This window comes from Camelina sativa, chromosome 4 (assembly GCF_030686135.1).
Source record: "Camelina sativa cultivar CO46 ecotype springtype chromosome 4, ASM3068613v1".
Classification (NCBI taxonomy): Eukaryota; Viridiplantae; Streptophyta; class Magnoliopsida; order Brassicales; family Brassicaceae; genus Camelina; species Camelina sativa.
The window spans coordinates 25,022,380-25,044,334 of NC_141883.1; the positions used below are offsets into that span (position 1 = coordinate 25,022,380).

The 21,955-nt window shown below is 36.5% G+C and overlaps 5 protein-coding genes and 2 long non-coding RNA genes across 10 annotated transcripts; 5 read left to right on the forward strand and 2 right to left on the reverse strand.

The window, feature by feature from the left end:
• Positions 1-596: 596 nt before the first annotated feature.
• On the forward strand, positions 597-2,770 carry LOC104781606 (two-component response regulator ARR9). 2 transcript variants are annotated; one of them, XM_010506321.3, is made up of 5 exons: positions 597-1,484; positions 1,601-1,707; positions 1,851-1,928; positions 2,050-2,120; positions 2,232-2,770. In XM_010506321.3, exons 1-5 carry the CDS (start codon positions 1,382-1,384, stop codon positions 2,578-2,580), a joined length of 708 nt encoding a protein of 235 aa, XP_010504623.1. In that variant the 5' UTR covers positions 597-1,381; the 3' UTR covers positions 2,581-2,770. The 2 variants fall into 2 exon arrangements, with proteins under 2 accessions (XP_010504623.1, XP_010504624.1); XM_010506322.2 differs by having other exon boundaries at positions 980-1,484; positions 1,894-1,928.
• A 1,680-nt stretch (positions 2,771-4,450) lies between these two features.
• Positions 4,451-7,566, reverse strand: LOC104781607 (cystathionine beta-lyase, chloroplastic). Of its 2 annotated transcripts, none has more exons than XM_010506324.3 (13): positions 7,158-7,566; positions 6,849-7,020; positions 6,618-6,733; positions 6,475-6,545; positions 6,282-6,373; positions 6,092-6,179; positions 5,890-6,001; positions 5,685-5,781; positions 5,510-5,591; positions 5,292-5,409; positions 5,085-5,192; positions 4,900-5,002; positions 4,451-4,792 (listed from the first exon to the last, which is right to left on the reverse strand). In XM_010506324.3, the coding sequence occupies exons 1-13, from the start codon at positions 7,221-7,223 to the stop codon at positions 4,617-4,619; spliced, it is 1,401 nt and encodes a 466-aa protein (XP_010504626.2). In that variant the 5' UTR covers positions 7,224-7,566; the 3' UTR covers positions 4,451-4,616. The 2 variants fall into 2 exon arrangements, with proteins under 2 accessions (XP_010504626.2, XP_087366787.1); XM_087510661.1 differs by having other exon boundaries at positions 6,849-7,050; positions 7,158-7,369.
• Positions 7,567-7,620: 54 nt separating this feature from the next.
• On the reverse strand, positions 7,621-14,067 carry LOC104781608 (condensin-1 complex subunit CAP-D2). Its single transcript, XM_010506325.3, is given in 17 exon segments — positions 7,621-7,980; positions 8,081-8,111; positions 8,113-8,405; positions 8,545-8,785; positions 8,869-9,020; positions 9,108-9,165; positions 9,255-9,370; positions 9,471-9,570; positions 9,646-9,868; positions 9,957-10,024; positions 10,170-10,346; positions 10,456-11,109; positions 11,276-11,467; positions 11,550-12,738; positions 12,830-12,990; positions 13,081-13,403; positions 13,785-14,067. Coding segments are annotated over 17 exon segments (4,197 nt in total). The 5' UTR covers positions 13,921-14,067; the 3' UTR covers positions 7,621-7,897.
• Positions 14,068-14,316: 249 nt separating this feature from the next.
• LOC104781609 (uncharacterized) lies at positions 14,317-15,534 on the forward strand. 2 transcript variants are annotated; one of them, XM_087510662.1, is made up of 2 exons: positions 14,317-14,617; positions 15,409-15,534. In XM_087510662.1, the coding sequence occupies exon 1, from the start codon at positions 14,427-14,429 to the stop codon at positions 14,571-14,573; it is 147 nt and encodes a 48-aa protein (XP_087366788.1). In that variant the 5' UTR covers positions 14,317-14,426; the 3' UTR covers positions 14,574-14,617; positions 15,409-15,534. The 2 variants fall into 2 exon arrangements, with proteins under 2 accessions (XP_087366788.1, XP_010504628.1); XM_010506326.2 differs by having other exon boundaries at positions 15,374-15,514.
• Positions 15,535-17,260: 1,726 nt separating this feature from the next.
• On the forward strand, positions 17,261-18,980 carry LOC104781610 (uncharacterized protein At5g39865). Its single transcript, XM_010506327.3, has one exon. The coding sequence runs from the start codon at positions 17,610-17,612 to the stop codon at positions 18,822-18,824; it is 1,215 nt and encodes a 404-aa protein (XP_010504629.2). The 5' UTR covers positions 17,261-17,609; the 3' UTR covers positions 18,825-18,980.
• Positions 18,981-20,304: 1,324 nt separating this feature from the next.
• LOC109132617 (uncharacterized) lies at positions 20,305-21,210 on the forward strand. Its single transcript, XR_015597109.1, has 5 exons — positions 20,305-20,380; positions 20,470-20,572; positions 20,716-20,784; positions 20,897-20,987; positions 21,080-21,210. It is a non-coding gene; the product is annotated as an uncharacterized LOC109132617 (long non-coding RNA).
• An 86-nt stretch (positions 21,211-21,296) lies between these two features.
• LOC147946168 (uncharacterized) lies at positions 21,297-21,805 on the forward strand. The gene is made up of 3 exons (XR_015597110.1): positions 21,297-21,358; positions 21,457-21,552; positions 21,731-21,805. It is a non-coding gene; the product is annotated as an uncharacterized LOC147946168 (long non-coding RNA).
• Positions 21,806-21,955: the final 150 nt, after the last annotated feature.

Here is a 21,955-nt window from a genome sequence, read left to right on the forward strand (position 1 = left end):
TAGGTATAAAACTAAATGAAATATTCAAAATTATAATCATAATTTTGGGGTAATTGCATTATATTAATGATAAATATTATAAATATGTTTATATGTTCGGGTTTAATGGGTATCCAAATGGGTACCGGGTATTACCCGACCCTAACCCGAACCCACGGATTAGAAAATGAATCCAATAGGGTTTTATAGGCAAACCCGTACCCAACCTGAACCCGGTTTTTCGGGTCGGGTTCCGGGTTGGGTATTCGGGTACGGTTTTTATGCCCAGACCTAGTTTATATATATAAATATTTCAAGCGGTTGTGGTAGTACCGTAGTAGTAGTATATAAAAGCCAATGTTTTGAAACTCGAATCGGACCGGCCGGTCAAACCGGTTTAATGTGAACCGGAAGGTATTCCGGTCCGGCTTATGCTAAAAACCCAAGCATTTAAAAACTTGCATATAACCGGAAAAACCTAGCTAAAACCAGCTAACCGGCAGTTGAACCCGCGGTTTGGGTTAATTACAAGGACTAAAATTTAAACTTAAACGAATCTAAAGATAGTGATGCAGGTACCAACTAATATAGTAAAACAATTATGTACGTTTTCCTCCATCTTTCGAAGTGGGACAACATATATTTTAAAATTGAAGATGGTTTATTCTTTTATTTCCATTGTGATTTTTTTTTCACCTTCCAATCTCGTTTTTTTTTGTTTTCTTGTAAACACCAATCTCTATTTTTGTTTGGATTTTACATAATTATGTATGGAAATTTATATTTATGTTTTAAAATAAAACGATGTAAAAAAATATCAATAAAACCAATATATACATATATATAAGAATAATCTCTATTGAAATTCAGTAAACTTTTGACCCGTGGTTGGACCGGGTCGATCCAGTGACCCGGTGAATCGGAAAGCTTTTCGGTTTGCCTCACGAGTCGGATTTAAAAACATTGATAAAAGCAAAGCACACCTCCTTATCTAATCCTTAAAAATCCTCCAAAAGATTTGTTTTGATTATTATTTTTTTTTTTTTGTCTTTTTTTTTTTCCCTCTGCGCTGTCTTCTCAAGAAAATACAAAAACATATTTATATATCGAAAACTCTTCTTTTGCTTTCTCCACAATTCAAAGCTTAAAATTAGTTTTATTCTTTCTTTTTTTTCCCTCTCTCTCTTTTGCAAGATTTGGTAGAAGAAGAAGAATAAACATATTAATCAGATCTTGTTTTTAAGTGCAAACACATCCCATCCTTATTTTAAAACTAAAAAACGCATCAAATCCCGGAGAAAACAAAAAAAAAAATTGATTCTTTCTAGTGAAGAAAACAAAAAAAGTCGAAGACTTTACATCTGGGCTCATCGATTGGAGAGATAAGTAAGATCTTCTTGCAATGGGTATGGCAGCAGAATCACAGTTTCATGTATTAGCTGTTGATGATAGTCTTTTTGATCGGAAACTTATTGAGAGATTGCTTCAAAAGTCTTCGTGTCAAGGTAATCATAATCATTATAATGAGTGTTTTGAAAAGTGTCTTAATCTTTTGTATGATAGAATCGAAGAAAAGATCTAAACTTTGTTTGTTATGTATGTTTTGGGTATTTTTTTGTAGTAACTAGTGTTGATTCAGGCTCAAAGGCTTTAGAGTTTCTCGGTTTAAGACAAGGTATTGAAAGTAACGATCCAAATGCGCTTTCTACGGCTCCTGTAAATCACCAGGTTTTGTTAAAATCTTGTTCCTTTTTTAATCAGCTCAATGTTTTATTAGTTATCTTACTATTATTGTTTTTGAAAAAACTGGAAAGTTTTGGTTCTGAGTGGTTTCTTCTTGTGGTTTGATTGTGACTGTTTTTTTTTAACAGCAAGTTGAAGTCAATCTTATAATAACTGATTATTGTATGCCAGGCATGACTGGTTTTGATTTGCTCAAGAAAGTCAAGGTAAAATTTGTTATAGAGAAACTTAGAAAGTCAATAGGAGATCTCTCTTTGGAATGAGAATATTTACTCTTGTGATTTGTTTATTGATGCTTTGTTTTTTTATTTTTATTTTATTTTGCAGGAATCATCAGCTTTCAAGAACATACCAGTAGTTATAATGTCCTCTGAGAACGTTCCTGCAAGAATCAGCAGGTAAAGAACAATGAAAAGATGTAGAAGTTTGAGCTTGGACCCCTTCAGATTGCGTTTTGTTTTGCACAGAGGGAAGTTCTGATGTTATTGTGTCATAATCTGTCTGAACAGATGTTTAGAAGAAGGTGCTGAAGAGTTTTTCTTGAAACCAGTAAGATTGGCTGATCTTAACAAGTTGAAACCTCATATGATGAAAACTAAGTTGAAGAACCAGAAGCTGGAGGAGATTGAGGAACCTTCAAAAGACGAAATTGGAACTGTAACAGCAGCAGCAGTTGTACCAGAGATTAAAGGCTCTACAACAACCGAAATCGAAATCTTGCCTCTGCAACAAGATCTGGTATTAGTACAACAAGGGGAGCAAACGTTGAGTACTACCAACAAGAGGAAGTCAATGGAAAAGGGTATCTCTACAGATAGACCACGTCCTAGATTTGACGGTATCACAACTGCTGTCTGATCTATAGCTATAATGCTTCGTTTTTGGGGTTTCTGATTTTAGAGTTTTGTAGATTGTCGTAGGAATGCTTCTGCTGGTACAATACATGGTTTTAGTCGGGTATGCAGAGAGGGGGATATGATGATGATGTATGGGATAATGTTTATATGGACATCAGTAAATCTTACATGGTGAATAACCCATTTCCCAATTTTTTACTTTTGGTATAAAGAAACTCAACTTGACTATCTGAAAACGGTATAAACTATAAAGGATCTGTAGATGTCATCCTTTTTTCCAACTGTAGTTTTCAATGCATTCACAGTTTCCTTTGATATGTATAGATAGGTGCCTATCCTAGTGGACAAAAAGGTATAAATCTGGTAAATTCTGGTGCAGATGTGTCACGGTTAGTTCCATGTTCTTGTTTCTTACCTAACCTGAAACAGAATTTCAGAACAAGTTGCTCACTGTATCCTCTCCTATTCTCACTTCTCAGATCCAGAATTTTTATAAGATTTGTGTTTTACATTGGAGAAAGATCCGTACTTACTACGTAATAATCATGTTCTAACCGTAATAATCATGTTCTAACCGCATATGTTGGCTTTGAAGCCTATAATACAGATTTAACCCCAAAACAAGCGACATTACAAATCCAAAATAATTAATTTATTGCTTTATGTGTTTTCAAAAACCAAATTATGTTTTATGGTTTGTTACATAGATTCTAACTTCAAGAACCTATGAAACTACAAAAGCTGAGACAATAACAAAGCCAAACAAATTCCATTGAACCGATTGCCAAACCGAAAATTGAAAAAGTCGGTTCGGGCTACAAGCGGATGACTAACGACAACGATGTCGTTTACACTTTTTGTTGTTGTAGTTGCTTTTGTTTTTATATTGGAGGACACTTGCAACGTCGTTTGGTCTCATTCTTCGAAGTCACATTTTTTTTTTCTTTTTTTGAAGCTTTCAGAATTCAAATAAAATTATGATAATATATTTACTACTAATTAAATGAAGATGATTTAAATTCTAAGTTCTTTTCCCAAAATGATGTAAATTCAAAATGGTTTAAATGTAAATTCTAAGTTCTTCGACCAATGATTTAAAAAATGATGTAAATTCAAAATGAAATTAAATAAATTAGAGATTGATTCCTAACATTGGGGCTTTCTTGTACAAAAAATAATAATTAACATATATGTGCTTTTAGTAAGCGGATAAGAATGTATTGAAAAAAACAACATTTGATTTTTTTCTTTGTGTATATTTTTACTTTGAAAATTTGTATGACTATAAAATGTCTAAATATTCTAACCTTGATAAATTAAAATTCATCAACAAAATGTAGACCTTAAAAAAATCAGTAGGTATAATGGTTATGTGGGCAAAGAGCGGTGATCAAAAGAGTGAATTCTGATAAAAAAAGAGTGAGTTTTGTGAGTAGTGGTGAGTTGTGTGAGTAGTGAGAGTAGTGGTTAGTGATCAAAAGAGTGAGTAGTGGTTATCTCCCTCCTAGTGGTGGTGATTAAAATTGAGAGTTGTGTGAGGTGGGATGATCAAATCTGGTAATAAATACAATGAAACAATGTTAACCGATACAAACCACTTTTGGTTTTGATCTCACACTCAAAAGCTGATTAACAACAGTGTTGAGTCTCAATGGAAGCAAATTTTTAAAAAAAAAATAAAACAAACAAACAAAATCTGCAGCAGAGTCTTAAATCAGAACATGAAATCAACGGTCAGAAATTATTGAAGAAAACATGCAGGAATCATCAGCTTTCAAGAACATACCAGTAGTTATATAATGTCCTCTGAGAACGTTCCTGCAAGAATCAGCAGGTAAAGAACAATAATAATCATGTTTTAACGGCTTATGTTGGCTTTGAAGCATATAATACGGATTTAAACCCAAAACAAGCAACATTACAAATCCAAAATAATGAGTTTATTGGTTTTCAAAAACCAAATTATGTTTTATGGTTTGTTACATAGATTCTTACTTCAAGAGCCTATGAAACTACAAAAGTTGAGAAAAGAACAAACTAAAGAGCACAGGTTTTGAAGGCAATGTCAAGATCAGAGATCAAATCATCAGCATCTTCAATTCCTGCTGATATACGGACAAGATCTTCGGTCAAGCCTCTGGCCTCACGCACTTCTGCAGGTATGCTTGCATGTGACATGAAGCATGGCATGCTTATAAGTGACTTAACACTCCCTGTTGTCAAAGAAAAATTGTGGAAGAGATCAAAATCCAAAACTATCCCAAAGCTTATTAGAGCTTCTTCAGAAGAAACAGAATATAAGTAATTATTTGAGTCTCACCAAAACTGACAGCTATACTGAAGTATTTGGTGGTTTCTACAAGATGCTTTGATAGCGCAACCGATCCAGTTATAAAGCTAAAAACTGATCCTGCACCCTTAGCCTGCATATTTGAAAAGAGTTAAATCTTGAGAACAGTATCGTCTTCTTTTTATATTCGTATATCAGTTAATGTTTTTTAGTACCTGAGAGAAGTGGAGATCGTGACCAGGATGATCTGGTAGACCAGCATAGTACACTTTCTTCACTCTTGGATGAGAAGACAAGTACATTGCAATTTTCCTTGCGTTTTCCTGAAGATTTTTGCCAGCTAATAATGTAAGTAATGAAATCAACCAAAAACAGAGAGACAACATCATTTCCAAGTAAACTAGAGGTATTAGTGTTCAGACCTGTTGCTTTTCTATACGTAAATCCATTGTCTTGATTCCTCGTAGGCACAGCCAACAGTCGAAAGGAGCTAATCCAGAACCTTCTGAATTTTGAAGGAAATACAACTCCTTTGCCAATCTGGAAATTTTAACACAAATATATAAAGAAAGGCAGATGTTTCAAGGAAATGTCTCATATACTTGAAAGCAGATCATAGAAAAGAGTAGAGACAACATACTTTTCGCCTTTTACAGCAAGCACACCCGCCATCACATCACTGTGTCCGGCTATAAACTTAGTAGCCGAGTGCATCACAATGTCTAGCAAGCCAGACAAGTTGAAATATGAGTGTTAAGAAGTAAATCTAAGGATTAAAACAAAACTTTTAGCGAAGTCAGAGTTGTTTTACACACCAGCTCCTAGTTCTAATGGCCGAGAGAGCACCGGTGACATAATACTGTTGTCCACCAACACAATCGCACCTTGAGCATGAGCCATCTCAGCTATTTTCTAAAAACACAGCAAACCATAGAACAATTTTAATATTACAGCAAACCAAGTCGATTTCAGCCATGTGGCCTTCTGGCTCCAAACTTTAAAAAAAAACAGAAAATTTACTCGTATTTCAGAAATTTGTTGTCTGGGGTTTGTTGGAGACTCAAGCCACACAAGCTTTGTCTTGGGACCAATTGCAGCAGCAACCTCGTCTAATTTAGTTGTGTTTACTCGTCTACAAGATATCAAATAGAATCATTAGAGTTATCTTAGTTTTGAAGAATAAGTAGTTATAAAATTTCGAATGAGAGGTAGCAATACTAACTTTACCACAACGCCAAATCTCGGAACTACTTGGGAGAGTAATCTGTCTGATCCACCATATACATCATCTCCAGCAACAATTTCTTCACCTATGGAAACAAAACCAAATATACTACAATGAGACCAAGCCTAAGGTACCAATCTAAACGAAAGACATAAGAATTCAGGAGAAGTCAAAAATTGGCAATTACCATTTTTGATAAGGTGTGTAACAGCACTAAGAGCAGCCATTCCACTAGTGAAGCAAAATGCTCTATCTGCCTTGTCAAGCTTCGCAAGGAGACTAACAAAAGGAGAAAACTTTTATAAGAAACGCTGAAGCAACACACATACAAATAGAGCTAAATCACCTCGGAATCGAGAAGATGCTAAAGCAACAAGTACCTTTCCAATGCATCCCTTGTAGGATTCCCACTTCTTGTATAATCATAAGGTCCATTTTCAATAGCAGAGGGCTAGATATAAGCATAAAAACAGTATCAAGTGACAAAATCTTCCCATGAAAATAATGAATTATGCCTCAGTACCTGCTTAAAAGTAGCAGTTTGGTAAAGAGGAGTGCTCAATGCATCAAAGGGATCAAATTCATTATCCACGTTAACCAGTAACGTAGAGACGCTAACTTCTTCTTTAATATTCATAGCTGCAAAACATTGAAACACCCATCAATAAAAAAAAAAAAAAAAAAAAAAAGAGCTGACTTTAATCATCAATACGATCCAATTAACCAAAAAAAAGGGTATTCAAGCTTTACGAACCATTTAAGCTGTCTGGGGTATTGTTAACAACAGTAGATTGAGTTTGTTCATCGACACTCTTCTCCATCACGCAATTCAGCTTGAAAAGGTTACGATTCGAGATCAGCTTCTTCTCCCAAGTTGGAAACTTGGAAATGGAAACACTGGTCGGAGAGTTCTTACTGAGCAAACCCTTCAGAGAGACAAAGTTGATCAGATATCACTAAATTTGGTAGAGGCCACAACAAAAGCAAATAGGAATTGGTGAGAAAAGGTATTAACTTTTATTTAAAGTCACTAAATAAATTATAGGAAAATAAAGGGGCTTACTCGGTCGGGGAGATCAGCGAAGGAAAAAGGTACGAAGGAGGAGTGAAGTGATAGAGAAGATGCCATTTTGTTTTTTTGGGTAGATGAAAGAGAATTTAAAGCTTCTTCTCCGGCGGTGATTTCTCGTCTGAGATATTAATCGACGAGATAATGCGCGGCGACGGAGACAGTTCTAGTGCTCAAGTGGGGACTCTCGAAAGAAGAGTTGAACTGAAAGATGAAGCTGAAGAAGGTGTCCGCTTTTAACTCTCGGTTTGGTTTGTTTCGGTTTACTTAGAATTAAAACGACTAAACCGAAATAAATATGGTCTGGTTCTACTCAAAATATTCAGGTTCGTGCAAATTTGGTAGGAAAAAAACGTGGACGGGAAAGTAGGTGAACACCTACTCTACCAGTACGAGTTCCCCCATAGGCCATAGCACTATTCACTAATATATATATTCGTAAGTGCCAAGAAAAGAGTAGAAAACCAAAGGAATTTGATATAAAATTAATTGATTCAGGTCTTGTAGATTTTGGCGACAAAAGAAGAGCTTGCTCTTGTAGTGATACTTGGACGAATTAGCTATAATTTATCACAAATCACAACTAAGCCAGCATTAGACAAATAAAAATGGTCGATTCTTCAATATCTGGGTATCATAGAGAGAAACCAAAGCAGTGACCAATAAGATAGCTCTCGAGATGTACAGCAACTTGACCAGACACATTCTCTCTCTGCATATACACAATGTTTCTTTTAACTTCTACTTCCTGACCTCAGGTTTCTCCTGATGTTGCTCGATGACTCTGTACTCTTGCTTTCTGATTCGCCTTCTTCCCCTGAAAACCTTATAACTCTTTACTTGACTGTTTCTATAATGGATTCAGGAGCTTAAGTTGTGTGAGATTGTTAAAGATACAAAGGGAAGTTTTCACATACAGCCATTAGTCTTTTGGTTTAAGTAACGAGGAACAGGGGGGGGGGGTATCACACTGCTCAGAATCTGGCTCTTCCTCCGAGTCAGATGGCTCTTCCTCCGAGTCAGATGGCTCCTCCTCTGAGTCAGATTGCTCACCCTCGGTCTCAGTTGCATTCATATTATCGCCTGATTCTTCCATTGATGGATCCACAATTTCAGTCTCAGTTGCAATTAAATTATCGCCTGATTCTTCCACTGATGGATCCACAATTTCAGTCTCAGTTGCAATCAAACTATCGCATGATTCTTCCATTGATGGATCCACAATTTCACTGTCTGAAACATCTGAGAAAACACAAAACAGTCCTTAAATAAACGAGAGAGACTATCTGATATTTAGAAAGATTGTCGTTAACTGGCATTTGATTATCATAAGCCTGGTACAGCGAACTTTGCTTTAGCCCCAAGTCAAAAAATTACTAACCTCCACCTTCATCTTCAACTTCGTCTTCGTCTTCATCTTCATCTTCATCATATTCTTCTACAGGTTCTTCTTTCACTTTGCTAAGGACAGCAAGAGATTCCATGGTCTTGGTTTTCTCTCTGTGAACCTCGGCATTTCTTGCAGTTTCTTCTTGTTCTTTCTTCTCCATGTGGAACTTGTTGATCTTCTCTTCAAACTCTTCGATGCAAGCTTTGAGTTCTGGTTTCGCAAACTTCTTTCCCTGTTCAGATTCACAACCAAATGTCAAACTCACATATAGCATGAAAAGAATGGCAAAGTTGACGAAAACCAGAGACACCGGACCTTATTGATTATGCTTCTAAAGTTCTCGGTCACCAAATCCTCTGCTAAAGCATGCTCGTAAGACTTAAATGACTCAATAAGTTTTTTTATTCCCTTTTCTGTGAATGTCAGCAGCGAAAGAGAATACGAAATGTATTCCCACTGTTTTCCATCTGCAAGTTTAGGTGTAGATGTCAAAGAAATATACTTCCTATTAATCACAAAACAGGTGTAAGGATTTATCATCAACACATGCATACCTGTGACTCCGATAAATCTATTGCAAAGCTTCTCAACCAGAGCCTCCATCTGTTTGTCCTGGAGATTGTTGAGGATATAGATGAGTGATTAATAAGAACAAATACTGGTTATATTAACGTCAGTATTGATTTGGAAAAGCTATATACCTTTTTGATTGAGCCGATCAAGAATTGCATGACATTACAGAATGTCTCCCTCTCTAAATTACGGTTCGATAACTGCCCAAGTATATCAGGAAGTAGATTGTATATGGGATTCGATCCTGGATTTTTTTGGCAGAAAAGAGGCTCAAGTGTTAAATTTCATTCAAAGGTGGAATATGTCATGTAATTGTAAACTGTAAAGTAGATATTGCAACTGACCTTTCTTAGACAGTTCATGGAAAAATAGTTTTGCGAGACTAGAGATCCTCTCTACATCATCTTCTATACATATAGCCATTTCATTGATATGCCCTTTCACCTGAAATTACGATTTATAGAATGAAACCTCAAACTATAACTGCAGATATTTAAAGAGGGAGGAGAGAGAGGTTACCTTCATCATATCATTCAATATAAGATGTGAAAGGACCAGGACAGCATTTTTTCTGACGGAAACTGAAGCATCCCGTAACCTGGCATACATATTTTCTGTCCAAGGTTCTAAAAGATTTGGAAAACGAACTGCCAAGTCTCCAAGTGAAAGGGTGCAATTTGACCGGACAACTTCGGACGGTGCATTTTCAACAACTGTGAAAAGAAGCTGGAGATTGGATTCGCTGGCACACATTAAGTTAATGCATCAAGTAAGTATATGTTCAGTTTTGTAAAGGATAAAGAGAATATATAATAAAGCTTTAGTCTCACCAGAAACTTGCATCAATAATCATAAACCTGCATAATGCAAGCATTGCGGAAGCTTGTAGTTCAGGATGCTGTAAGAATGGAAAGTTAAAAGTTTTATTTATCATGTACTGTATATAACCAAATAAATGTAAGCGCAAAAGAAGGAGATAAAAGAAAGCTTATAACTTCATCACTCGACATGAAACAGAATAAACGAATTGAAAAATTAACTACCTTTTGCAGCAGAGAAAAATTCCTGCAAAACTTTGAGAGAAAAGTTGCACACTCCCCTATCAGATTCTTCTCGTTAGAACCACCGGAAACAATTTCCCTCTCTGCTCTTTCACCGAGTGTGTCAAGCAGTGCATCATCAGAGGCCGCAAGTCCTAGCTCAGCATTTATGCTATGTTTCTATAAAACAAAGAAAACATCATATAAGATCACACTAGTAAGCAGAAATAACTCACTAGGGTTGCAACATTTGTGCCACCAGCTGTGCTCTACGAAAATCGGTCTGTACCTCTTGTGTGGCCCCAAGGCTTTCATCTGTATTCTGACTTTCAGCAGCCGCTTTGTCCTTTTTGGTCTTCTGTCTCCGGATCTTCTGGATACAAGATTCTATATACACCAACTGATTCATAGCAATGTGACTGATAGCGAACAAGAATCTACTGAGTCTTGCTACTTGAATTGGAGTCAGAATATCAACTTTACTATTGTCGGTATCAGTCTGTGCTTCATCTTGTCCAACTACATCAAACACAGTGCTCAGGGACTTTTTAATAATAGTAGAAGCCAAGGTTTCTGGAGTTGGGTGGATCATGTATATGGTACTTATGGCTTTATCAGCAGTAGCATAATATATGTTTTCTGGAAGCCAGTTCCCAGTGATCAAGCTTTCAAGAATACTAAACAATCGGCTGCCACTGCTGAGCAACAACTTTTTCCTATCTTCATCGGAAAGCCGCTGAATAGCAGTGCATGCAGTTCTGGCAAGTAGAGGTTCCACTTTTGCCCAACGGCCAAACCCAATATCAATAATATCCTGCATGTGTGATCCAAGAATCCTAGGAGATGACTTTGCAGCCATGCAAATGATAGATAGAGCCCCACGACTTTGCTCAGCAGTTGTCCCATTGATGTTAAAGCAAAAGAAGTCCCATAAAGCCGATATCTGCAAAGAAAAAAATGATAGAAGCACTTATTAGCCTCTAGCAGGTGAATCATTAACCACGCTCATTATTTTGTAGTTGTTATTGACCGTGCATAAGCAGACTACACATATCAATTGACCATAATTCATAGCATACTCATACGCTGGAGTCACAGAAGGAACCTACCGTGCTGCTAGATATTTCACCTTTTGACACTAAAGCATTAACAATAAATTCTAGTGCTGCCTGATCTCCTATATTCGAATCTATGGCAAGGTTCAACAGCTGTTTCGCCGTGTCAACTGGATTTTTCCTTATGTAGATTGAGATGAAGGCATTCTCTACTGCCTCATAGATAGATTTATCCTGAGAAAAAGCCTACAGAAACAGCAAAAAACAAGGTTTTTAATCAATGTCAGAAGAAATTCTTATGAGTTATAATATATGATAAGCACCATACCAGAGGCAGAATTTTACGGAGACAAGCTTCTGCACCATCAATTTGGAACTGCTTACACCTCATCAACAAGAGAATAGCATTCTCAACATCAGTGGCAGAAGATGAAGCCATTAATTGAACGAGGATCGGCATACTAGCTGACATGCACTTCGAGAACCTCAATCCAGCCTCAAGGGAGGCAATTAAGGCCTTGGTTTGTTCAAGGTTACCAATATCTGGAACAGAAACATCCTTTTCACTGATTTCTTCTACATTCTCTGGCTGACAGCTATCAGATAGACTATCATGATGCATCTTACTTGTAGCTTCAAGATGCAAGTCATCGATTTCACCATCTCCAATACAGGAGTCACCATCTGAAGTTGACTCTTTTGATGCATGCTCAGTAGGGAGGCTTGGTTCAAGTTCATTCACTTTTCTTTTATACTGCTCCAGGGTTGCCTCAAATGAAGCTATTCGAAGCTGTGGACCAAAGGGGTTATGTTGCAACATCGTGATCAGTAAATTCAGTGCGGATTTTCTAACAATTGCACTCTTATCTTCCAGTCTTCCAGCAGATATTGATGCAACCTCGTTCCATAGGCCAATTGAAACAGAATGCTCTTCACAAAGTTCAGCCCACACCTGAAGAACTCGGCTCCTTGTATAGGCTGAAACATCTCTACATCGTTCGAGCAAAATTTCCAACATAGCTTGCTTAGTTCGCAGACGAAGGGACTTGGAACTCATATCTCCCTCGACATCATTAAATGCTTTTGCAACTAATTTTCCAAGAACACCAACTAGCGCGTTTCTTATCTTGTATGATTCACCACCAAAATGAGGAACCAAAACTCCAACATTTGTCGACACTAGTTTTGGCATACGATCAGCAAGCTCGACCAAGAAACGTCCCACATTATCAGCCCCAACTGTATCTTTAACGTAGGATTTCGGGTCAGTCCTCCCAATATCTCTAATGATTGTCACGGCCAGCGTACCATCTGAATACTTACTTTCAGCTCTAGCAACTGCATCAGCAACGTGTACAACAGCAAAATCGTATTTGTGTATCAAGTGCATGATTGAGGCAGATGACTGCACAATGTAATGGTATTTTGTAGCAGATGCTCCGATGATGCGACACAGCGCATCTTTTGCTTCAACATCTTTTAATATTGTGGCATTCTCGAAAAGAGTGAAGGAGTTTCTACAAGGAAATTATATGGAAAAACTGTGAGGATCTACTTTTAACATGGAGTGTGCAAGATAAACCAGATTCACTAGGGCATAGAAATTACTTGACAATGAAAGAGAGGTAGTTTTCGTCTAGATCTGATGATCCAAAGAGCAAGGATAGGTTGATCTCAAGAGAATTTGCAATCAAATTGAGCATTCTACCCCTCTGAGGTTCCCAGTTCCATGACTGGATAACTTGCTTTTTCCTCCCTCGTGCTGCGACCTGTTCATCCACAACATCAGTATTGTAAAGTCCACAATTTATACAGTGCAATAATTACATTATCAGCTGGAAAAAAAAAAGAGAAAGCACCTTTGTGCTGTCAATTGAGCTGATGTGTGACTCCTCAGTCATAACAATAGTGAGGAGAAAGAAAGTATATATTTTCAAGGCATTGCGATGCGATGTGATCCTATCAATGATTGGAACTTCATCCTCCTGATCTTGAACAGACCGTGAGATCGAATCAACGTTTGGAAGAAGAACACTTAGATTAGACCGTAGGCTCTCCACAAGATTACACTTGCAAGACGGAGTAAGACTGAAGAAGCTCCTGACCAAAGAGTAGACACGATCAAAAACATCTTGATCTTCGACGCAGAAGAGTTCTCTATCAGATAAGTCAAAGGATAGACCTGTTCCACAATAAGAAGACAGTCAACAAAATGCCTCACATATCAATCAACAAGAACAAAGTTCTGAGTGGAGTCATTAGTTTCCATTTCGATTTTTTTACTTCCCTGTCAAAACATTTGGACTCTATAACTTAAGAATTTGAGCTCCCACACATACAGAATGAAAACTTCACATTCAACACAACTGACGATTCGAGTGACTAAAAAGACTAACATCACAATGCAATTTCGGCTCAAATACCAATTACAAAATCAAATCTAAAGCCCTCTCGGAGTGAAACTACTAAATTGTCTATCGGGTTTCTCAGGAAAATTACACAGCAAAATTAAGGTAACGGATACACTAGAGGAAACGAAGAAACCCCCAAAAAGAGTAATTACCTTTGACGAATTCTTCGAGATCGGAAGGGCGAAGAGAAGTCACATCGACGATATTTTGAGCGAAGAGGCGATGATTGTCTTCCGGATCTTCTTCTAGGGCTCGCAGAATTTGGGGGAAAACAAACGGAGGAGCCATTTCTATAGAGAGAGGAGAGAGAGAGACGTTGCTCAGAGAAGAGAGAGAGAGAAATCGAACTTTTGGGGAAGATTACAAATTTCAAAATGAAATTGAAAACGGCATCGGAGCGGGAGTTCATGAGGCCAATTTAACGGGTCGGGTTCCAAATAAAAAATCCGGGTCGGAGCCCTAATTTTTGATATATATTTTTTTAAAAGTCTGGAATTAAAAATAAAGCATCGATGACGATGCGTTTCCCGTCGACTTGACTGGCCCAGACAAGGACGTAGCTGGTGGTAAAAACTCTATGAATTAAATTTCAACACGTGGTGAAATCTAAATGGTTGGAAGATCCTTGTTTTATTACAATTGTACCGAATCATCTTTTTATTATTATTATTATTGTATATTTTCTCAAAGCTTTTTTATTTTTTTTGGCAACTCCAAATGCAATGGCTTCTTCTCCGGCTAAATCATTTGATCTAACAAAGAGAGAGAGATAAGTAGAAAAAGGAAAGTCAGAGATGGCGATGCCGCTGGGCATGGCGATGTATCTGATGAGAATGGTTTGGTTATCTCTGAGTGGTTGGGTCTTCACTTGCGTGGCTATCGCTGACGAGATTGCTGGTTCTCTAAGAAACGGAGATATTGGTCCTTTCCATGTCGGTTGATCCCAATTTTCCAAGATTTTCTTTTAGCTCTCCTTCTGTTCTGTGTGCGTATCCCTTTTTCCTCTTCCCCCCCCCCCCCCCCCCCCCCGAAGTTTACGTTTTTTCTTTTTTCTTGGCTCTGTGTTGTTTTCGATTAGAGTTGCTTCAAATTCCCTTATACGGTACAACCCCAAAATTGAGTATAGTTTGGGGTTAATAGAAGACAACAAGATAGATCATATTTGTTCGGAAAGGGAACAATTTTACGACTTGGAAGTGACGTAGTATCTGTGTATGAGTCACTCAGTGTGTGTCTGTGTAACTAATGTTCTGTTTCATATATGAGACTGTATATCTTATGGTTTCCATGGATGTTGATGATGCTTGTTTCCTTTTTATTTGGCTCATGAACTCCGATTTTGGGTATCTCAAAGTGGAGATTTTTAACTCAGCAAAATCAACATGTGGTTTTTGTTTTGGTTTGTGTGTTCTTGTGTTGAGTAGGAGTGTGCTCAGGATCATTCATATCCTCAGATTGATTTCTCTTTTCTCTATATGAGACAGAAAAAAAGTGCAAATCAGCTTTGGTGATATTATCTACATAGGCTTAAGTGATTGTGATGGAAAACAGTTCTAGGAAGTGTTTCGATCACATGATAATATAATGCCGACATAAGTGATAGCACTTCTGCGGTACCAAAAACATTCCTGAGATCATGTTTTATAAGTCCCAATATGCATATGTTGAATCCAGGATACTACCTTTTGTTATCTTTTTTTTTTTTTTTCTCCTTAGCTTACTAGCATTGTTTGGCGCTCAGGCCTTTCTGATTTCAGGAAGGGCAATATACTGCAGGTGAGCGCACGTCACTTTGAATTTGCTGGCGATACACAGGCAAGATTTACACTACGATAATTGCTGCTTGTTGCTCCACTTTATGTATCACACACATTTTGGCATAGGGAAAGGGATAGAGATGAGCAGTATTATATTAGGTGTATAGTAGTTGTAATATCGTAAGTGACCTCATACGTGTTAAAAACAATGTGTTCTATCAATTTCACGAATCATGTAGCCTATTTTTGCTTGGAAGAATCACACATAAGATTCACCACTAAAAGTCTAAAACTATAGAGCTTTCCTCTTTCAGTAGCTTTTTTTTGTCTTATGCATATCTTCCTTATATCATTTATAGGCATATATAGCCTTTGAAGTTTGAAGTGTGAGGTTTTGAATGTCGAATCTTTCTCCTTTCTTATTGAGAAGAGTTAAAGACAAAGAGCAAAGTACCAAAAGAAATAAAGGAATCGTCAAGGAGTTTGCCTTGTGCGATTCAATTTTTTTTCCCCATGTCTTTGTGTTGTTTAAGTGTTTTAAACTTGGACGTTTTAAAATTAAAAATGTGGTCCAATATTTTTCAAAAAATTAAGATGTGGTCCAATTAGTATTTATTTTTCTAAATCATTTTTATTAAAATCTGAGATATTATAACTAAACTGCATTGAACATCATATTTTAAAGTACATTAACATAAGTTACATAATGCCAAGATGTAACAGCAAAACACCTTACTTTCTCGTGGGGAGGATATAATATATGAATCTACAGCTTTTCATATTCTTTCTCAAAACATTACAACGACTAGTCAACTAAATAGTACCAGCTAGCAAAACATTGTCTTAGGAAAAGAAAACGTATGCGCAGATCAAACACAATGAAAAAAAAAAATAACAATGTAGCTTCCATTCTCAATCAACTCAAGAATAAGTTCAATACATTAAATTAATAGATACAGATATGGAAACTTTATCTAAAGTCAAGGATTAAATTATTCACGTGAATACTCTGTCTAGGTCCTATCTTGAAATTTATTATTCCAACTTTTATTTTAAAGATACTATTGCTTTATAATTTGGTTTTTATTATTATAACTTTATTATCTCTTCTGTAAACAGAAGTAATCTAGAAAGTATTGAAATGCAAAACTAAATGCTATGAAAATAATAAACTAAAAACATTATAAAAAATCTTTAGAAACAGACAAGTCATAGTTTTATTTGATCAACTATTGTATTATTTTCTCTCATCTTTGGTTTAGTACTAATTAAAATAATCATAAAGGCTTTGCAGTTATGTAGATCATGACATTTTTTTTTTTTCATTTAACAAGATCGTGTCTCGTTTAATATTATAAATTGTTGGCCTTACGCCATCTTTATAGGGAGAACATGAGAGAGGTGTTCTTAGTCCAAAAAAATAGAAAAATAATGAATAGTGGCTAAAAACACTTTTTTTAGTTCTTGATGTAGGATCAGTTCTAAGCTGACGTGGCAAGCTGTAAATAGATACAATTTTTTGCAAATAATTTTTCACAAATTAAAAGAGGATCTGATTGAGAATATATGAAATAAATTTGGACATTAAACTATATATTAATTAAATAAAATGTTTGTGTGCTTTAATTAAGTAATATGTTTTTTTTATCTTTAATGTTTTTTGTTGTTTCATAAAAATTTGGTATTATATTTTGAATTTTAGTAAAAGTTTTATAAATTTACAATTTAAATGTTATTTTATAAATTTTTATAATTGTAATATATTTAAGAATATTATATTATTAAATCTTATTATCTTAAACACATATTCTCCAAATAACTAACTTTTTAACAAAAAATCTTAACTACTAATTTTATATTATTATATTTTACAAAAAAAAAAAATCTTATATTATTATCATAATATTTTTACTCTAACAATCCAAAACTGCTCCCCTATAAAGATGCCCTTACACACAAACGAAGGTTCTTGGAATTGTTTTCATCTTCGTTACACAATCAAAATCAAATAGATAAAAACTGGGTGTTCTGAAAGAATCAACATCAAGCTAATCTATCTATAGTTCGTAGCCTTCTTCTACCATTAAATTTTTCACCATCTTCCACCTCCAACTGCCCTAGACAGCTATCTTCCACCCAACTCTTTTCTAGTCTCTCTCTGTCATTTCCCACAAACCAAAAACATCTCAGAAGAAACCAAATCAGAAACTTTTAATAATAATGGGTTCTTCAACTTCAAAGACCGCTTCTTCCGTTTCTTCTACTTCGTCTTCATCCGCTAGATTCTCTTCACCGCCGACCAAATATGGCTCCGGCTCATCTTCTCCGGCGGTGCAGAGAGCTTTCTCGTTTCCGACGCCGTTGGTTCACCATCCTCCTGCTAGAAAAGGCGACACTCACCACCTCGTTTCCCTCACGTCTACATCGTACGGTTCTCTTCTCCTCATCGATCTCGACGAATCCAAAAACGTCTCCGACCAACCTCGTATCTCAGTCGCCGGGAAGGACGCACCAGATCCGGTCTCTCCTGACTCAGTCATCAACACTTGGGAGCTTATGGATGGCTTAGACGACGAATTCGAATTCGAAATCCCCAAACCTGGTAAGCGTCTCAATTCTAAACCCGACCCGGGTTTAAGTGGGTCTGCGTCGAAATTGGAAGAGTCTTACGAGTTTGTGAGAATCGAAGAAGACGATGGAGATTGGGTTCCGTTGTCTTATAAACCAAAGCAACCTCTATGGAAGCATTTGTCTGAAGAATCGTTTCTGTCTGATTTAGATCCCAGCATTGTCTCTTCTTACAAGAAAGCTTTGTCTTCTAAACAATTAAGTAACAACACTAGGAACAACACTCTTAGACCTACAAAATCCCTCTCTTGTAGCCCTTCATCGAATCCAAATCCGTCCATCTTAATCAGCGAAGCACCAAAGTCTGTATCCTCTAGTCAACTGATTCCATCGCAAGTTAAACCGAGAAGAGAAGACAAGATTGTGCTCTACTTCACATCCCTCCGAGGTATTCGAAAGACATACGAGGATTGCTGTTGCGTTAGAGCGATATTGAGAGGGCTTCAAGTGACTGTAGACGAGCGTGACATATCCATGGATTCCAAATACAGGAAAGAGCTTAAAAGTGTGCTTGGCGGAGCTGAGAAACCGGTTTGTTTGCCTCAGGTGTTTATCGGAGAAACTCACATTGGTGGCATTGAGGAGATTATGGAGCTTAACGATGGTGGGGAACTAGCAGAGATGTTGAAAGGTTTCCCTGCTTGTGAACGCTTGGGGACATGCCGGAGCTGTGGGGATGCAAGGTTTGTGCCTTGTACTAACTGTGATGGTAGCACCAAAGTGTTTGAAGAAGAAGATGAACGGTTCAAGCGATGTCCTAAATGCAATGAGAATGGATTGGTGCGTTGTCGTGGGTGTTGTGTTTGATCAAGTTGTATGGGATTTAGATTTGATTGATGATGTGAATTTATCAAGAGAAGAAGAGGAAAGAGTTGATGAATCTTGTTGACTAAAGATGTAATATTTGGTCAGTATTTGTATATTGAAATAAGTAAGTGGCTTAACTTAAGCCTTTGATTATTATTACTACTCTCTTATGAGTTGTGTTCTTTTGTTCCATATGTTCTTGCTCTTCATCCTTTTTTAACATTATGAACTAAATGATTATTACTGCTATATTATTATAAGTACATGATTATTAGTAATTAGCATAATGAAAGAATAGTTTGTTTTGTTTGAAAGGTTTCTGTCAAAGAAAAATATGTGCAAGAACAATTTTTACTCATTGGTTTATACGTTCTCGAATCTATGTGATTTATTTTAGCCGATTTCGTTGGATCATTGTCAGGATGAGAGTAGTAGATTGAGGTTATCCTGTAACCCGTGATTTGGTACAATCGGTGAGACGAAGACGATTCATTGTTTGGCTTAGTTTCGGACGATGTATTCGGTTAAACCGGAGTTAAGAGTCTCATGCAGCGGAGGGCTGTGGTGTGGACCAACGCGCTCATCACAATCGTCTGTCGCGTCCCCTTAAATCTATCTTCTACTTTGGGCTTCTTCTATTGGACTGTTTTTGTTTTTTTTTTTGTATATTTGGGCTGTATGTGTTGTAATATATTTGATCAATAAAATACAGTGGTCTAAAAATAAGATTTGCATTGGTACAAATATATATTTAATTTGTGTTAATCAAAAAAAACAAAAACAAAAAGAAAAGTGCAAAACTAAAGAAAATAAATGGAAAGTTGAACGTTTCGAAAATACTACCTGAAACAGAACTAGGATAAGAATTAATTTTTTAGGAAAAAAGAGGAAATTGCCAAAGAAAAAGGAAACATGTGAAGATATTTTTTTTGGTTTTTAATTAAAATAGAAAAAAAAAAAAGGGAAGTTACGTCAAGAAAAGGGAAAAACTAAGGTAATAATAATATTTTATTTTTTTAGAAAAAAAGAAAAAGGAGAAAGGAAAGACTACTTAACGTATAAATAAGTCGAAGTCGAGAGCCGTCTTCTTCTATTTTCTCCAACGGTGTTGTTGCTTACTTTTGTTGTCTTCTTCTTCACTAGTGAGATTAGCCCTAATCTCTCTTCTCTGGTAAACTAATTCTTCTTCGTCTATGGTGCTGTAGGCTACAGCCTGTAGCGAATCTTCTATTTTTCTACATCATCGACCTATCCTCCTGAGAAGTAAATCCCTATTATAGAGAGCCGGCTTCTTCTATTTTCTCCGGCGATGTTGCTTAATCGTATATGTTTTCTTCACTGGTAAACTAATTCCTCTGTCTGTGCCCTAATCTCTTCTTCACTGGTAAACCAATTCCTCTCGTTTTTTTTTGTATTATGTTTTTTGTTTCGTCTGTGGTGTAGCTAATACTTGTACTAAATTTCTCTGTTTCGTTTTGTAGACTAGGACTCCCACTTACACACGGCTTGGACAATCGAAGACACTCCTCTCGATGGCAAACATGGTAGCTGTAACTGTAAGTCTTCTCTTTTTGTCTTGATTGATAGTATTTTCTCCTTTTTCGAATCATGAATGGTAAGTTTTGATCGAGTCATGTGACAACAGGAGGGAGAATTCAGGGGAAATCTATCATGTGTCCACATCGAGTTATGTGACAACAAGAGGGAGAATTCAGGGGAGATCTATAAACGGCAACTCAAAGTTCCAGGTAAAATTGGTGTGCTTGATTGCTGCTGACTCTGATGCTTAATTTCAAAATTTCAGAGATCATCAATGATACTCCCTTCTTCCTTCTTCTATTAAAACTTTCATTCCTTTATGTTGACTCATACTGTTGTTGTTTGTTTGCAGTATTGTCCATAACGAAACCAACGGGTTGTTGCAACTTGCAAGCTCAGTGTTGTTCGAGCTCTTGGACTAGTAAGTTTCTTTCTTGGATCTTTTGTCTGCTATATGTTCGTCTTTTAGTATATTCTTTTTCTTTGTCTTAATTAACTCTTTATTATTTTGATTCTTTTTCTTCGTCTTTTAGTATTTTGATTTCTTTGTAAACTAGGACTCCCACTCACACGGCTTGGGCAACGAAAGACGCTCTCTCGATGACAAACATGGTAGCTATAACTGTAAGTCTTTCTTTTTTTTTCTTGATTGATAGTATGCGCTCTCTTTTTTCAAGTCATGAATGATAATTTTTGATTGAGTCATGTGACAACAGGAGGGAGAATGCAGGGGAGGTTTAAAAATGACAACTCAAGAAGCTCTTTCATGTTTCCAGTTTCGGGTAAAATTGATGTGGATCCAACATGCCTTGATTGCTGCTTCTGGTGCTTAATATCAAAATTTCAGAGATCATCAAAGGTACTCCCATCTTTTTGTTTTTCGATTACATTTTAATTCCTTTATGTTCACTCATACTGTTGTTTTTTGTTTGCAGTGATAGTGTAATGCGTGTATGGTCAATAATGAAACCAAAGGGTTCCTGAAGAGCAAGCAGGTTTCTTTCTTGCGTCTTTTGTATGCTCTATGTTCGTCCTGTAGTATATTATTATTTAGTTAACTCTTTATTGATTTGATTCCTCCGTTTTTTTCCAGCTAGGCCATTGGATCAAATCTCTCTGCCTCTGAGATGGTGAAATCATGCTATGTTACTGGATCTGGATGTATCTGCTGATTAATCATATGGTTTAGGTACTTCTGCTGTGTTTTTGCTCACTTGTACTTTTACATCAGATTTTATCTCCTATTTAAGAGAGGTGGTGGTTTTACCAATAGCACAACTGATATGGCTGCTCTATGGTGGGTTAATTTAGTTGTTTATATATCTACCTCTTATATTTTGACGTTGTTTTTGTGTTCGTACTTGCAGTGACAGTGTAATGCGGGTATGGTCAATAATGAAACCAAAGGGTTCCTGAAGAGCAAGCAGGTTCTTTCTTGGGTCTTTTGTATGCTCTATGTTCGTCCTGTAGTATATTCTTCTTAGCTAACTCTTTATTGCTTTGATTTCCCCGTTTTTTTTTTTTGTTTTTTTTTTCAGATAGGCTATTGGATCAAATCTCTCTGCCTCTGAGGTGGTGAAATCAAGCTTTGT

Coding starts and splice junctions, on each gene's coding strand:
- LOC104781606 (XM_010506321.3), top strand. CDS start 1,382: ATGGGTATGGCAGCAGAATCACAGTTTCATGTATTAGCTGTTGATGAT. Junction 1,708..1,850: donor CGGCTCCTGTAAATCACCAG/GTTTTGTTAAAA, acceptor TTTTTTTAACAG/CAAGTTGAAGTCAATCTTAT. Junction 1,929..2,049: donor ATTTGCTCAAGAAAGTCAAG/GTAAAATTTGTT, acceptor TTTATTTTGCAG/GAATCATCAGCTTTCAAGAA.
- LOC104781607 (XM_010506324.3), bottom strand. CDS start 7,223: ATGGCATCTTCTCTATCACTTCACTCCTCCTTCGTACCTTTTTCCTTC. Junction 7,021..7,157: donor TCGCTGATCTCCCCGACCGA/GTAAGCCCCTTT, acceptor GTCTCTCTGAAG/GGTTTGCTCAGTAAGAACTC. Junction 5,592..5,684: donor GCCATTAGAACTAGGAGCTG/GTGTGTAAAACA, acceptor CTGGCTTGCTAG/ACATTGTGATGCACTCGGCT.
- LOC104781609 (XM_087510662.1), top strand. CDS start 14,427: ATGGCGATGCCGCTGGGCATGGCGATGTATCTGATGAGAATGGTTTGG.
- LOC104781610 (XM_010506327.3), top strand. CDS start 17,610: ATGGGTTCTTCAACTTCAAAGACCGCTTCTTCCGTTTCTTCTACTTCG.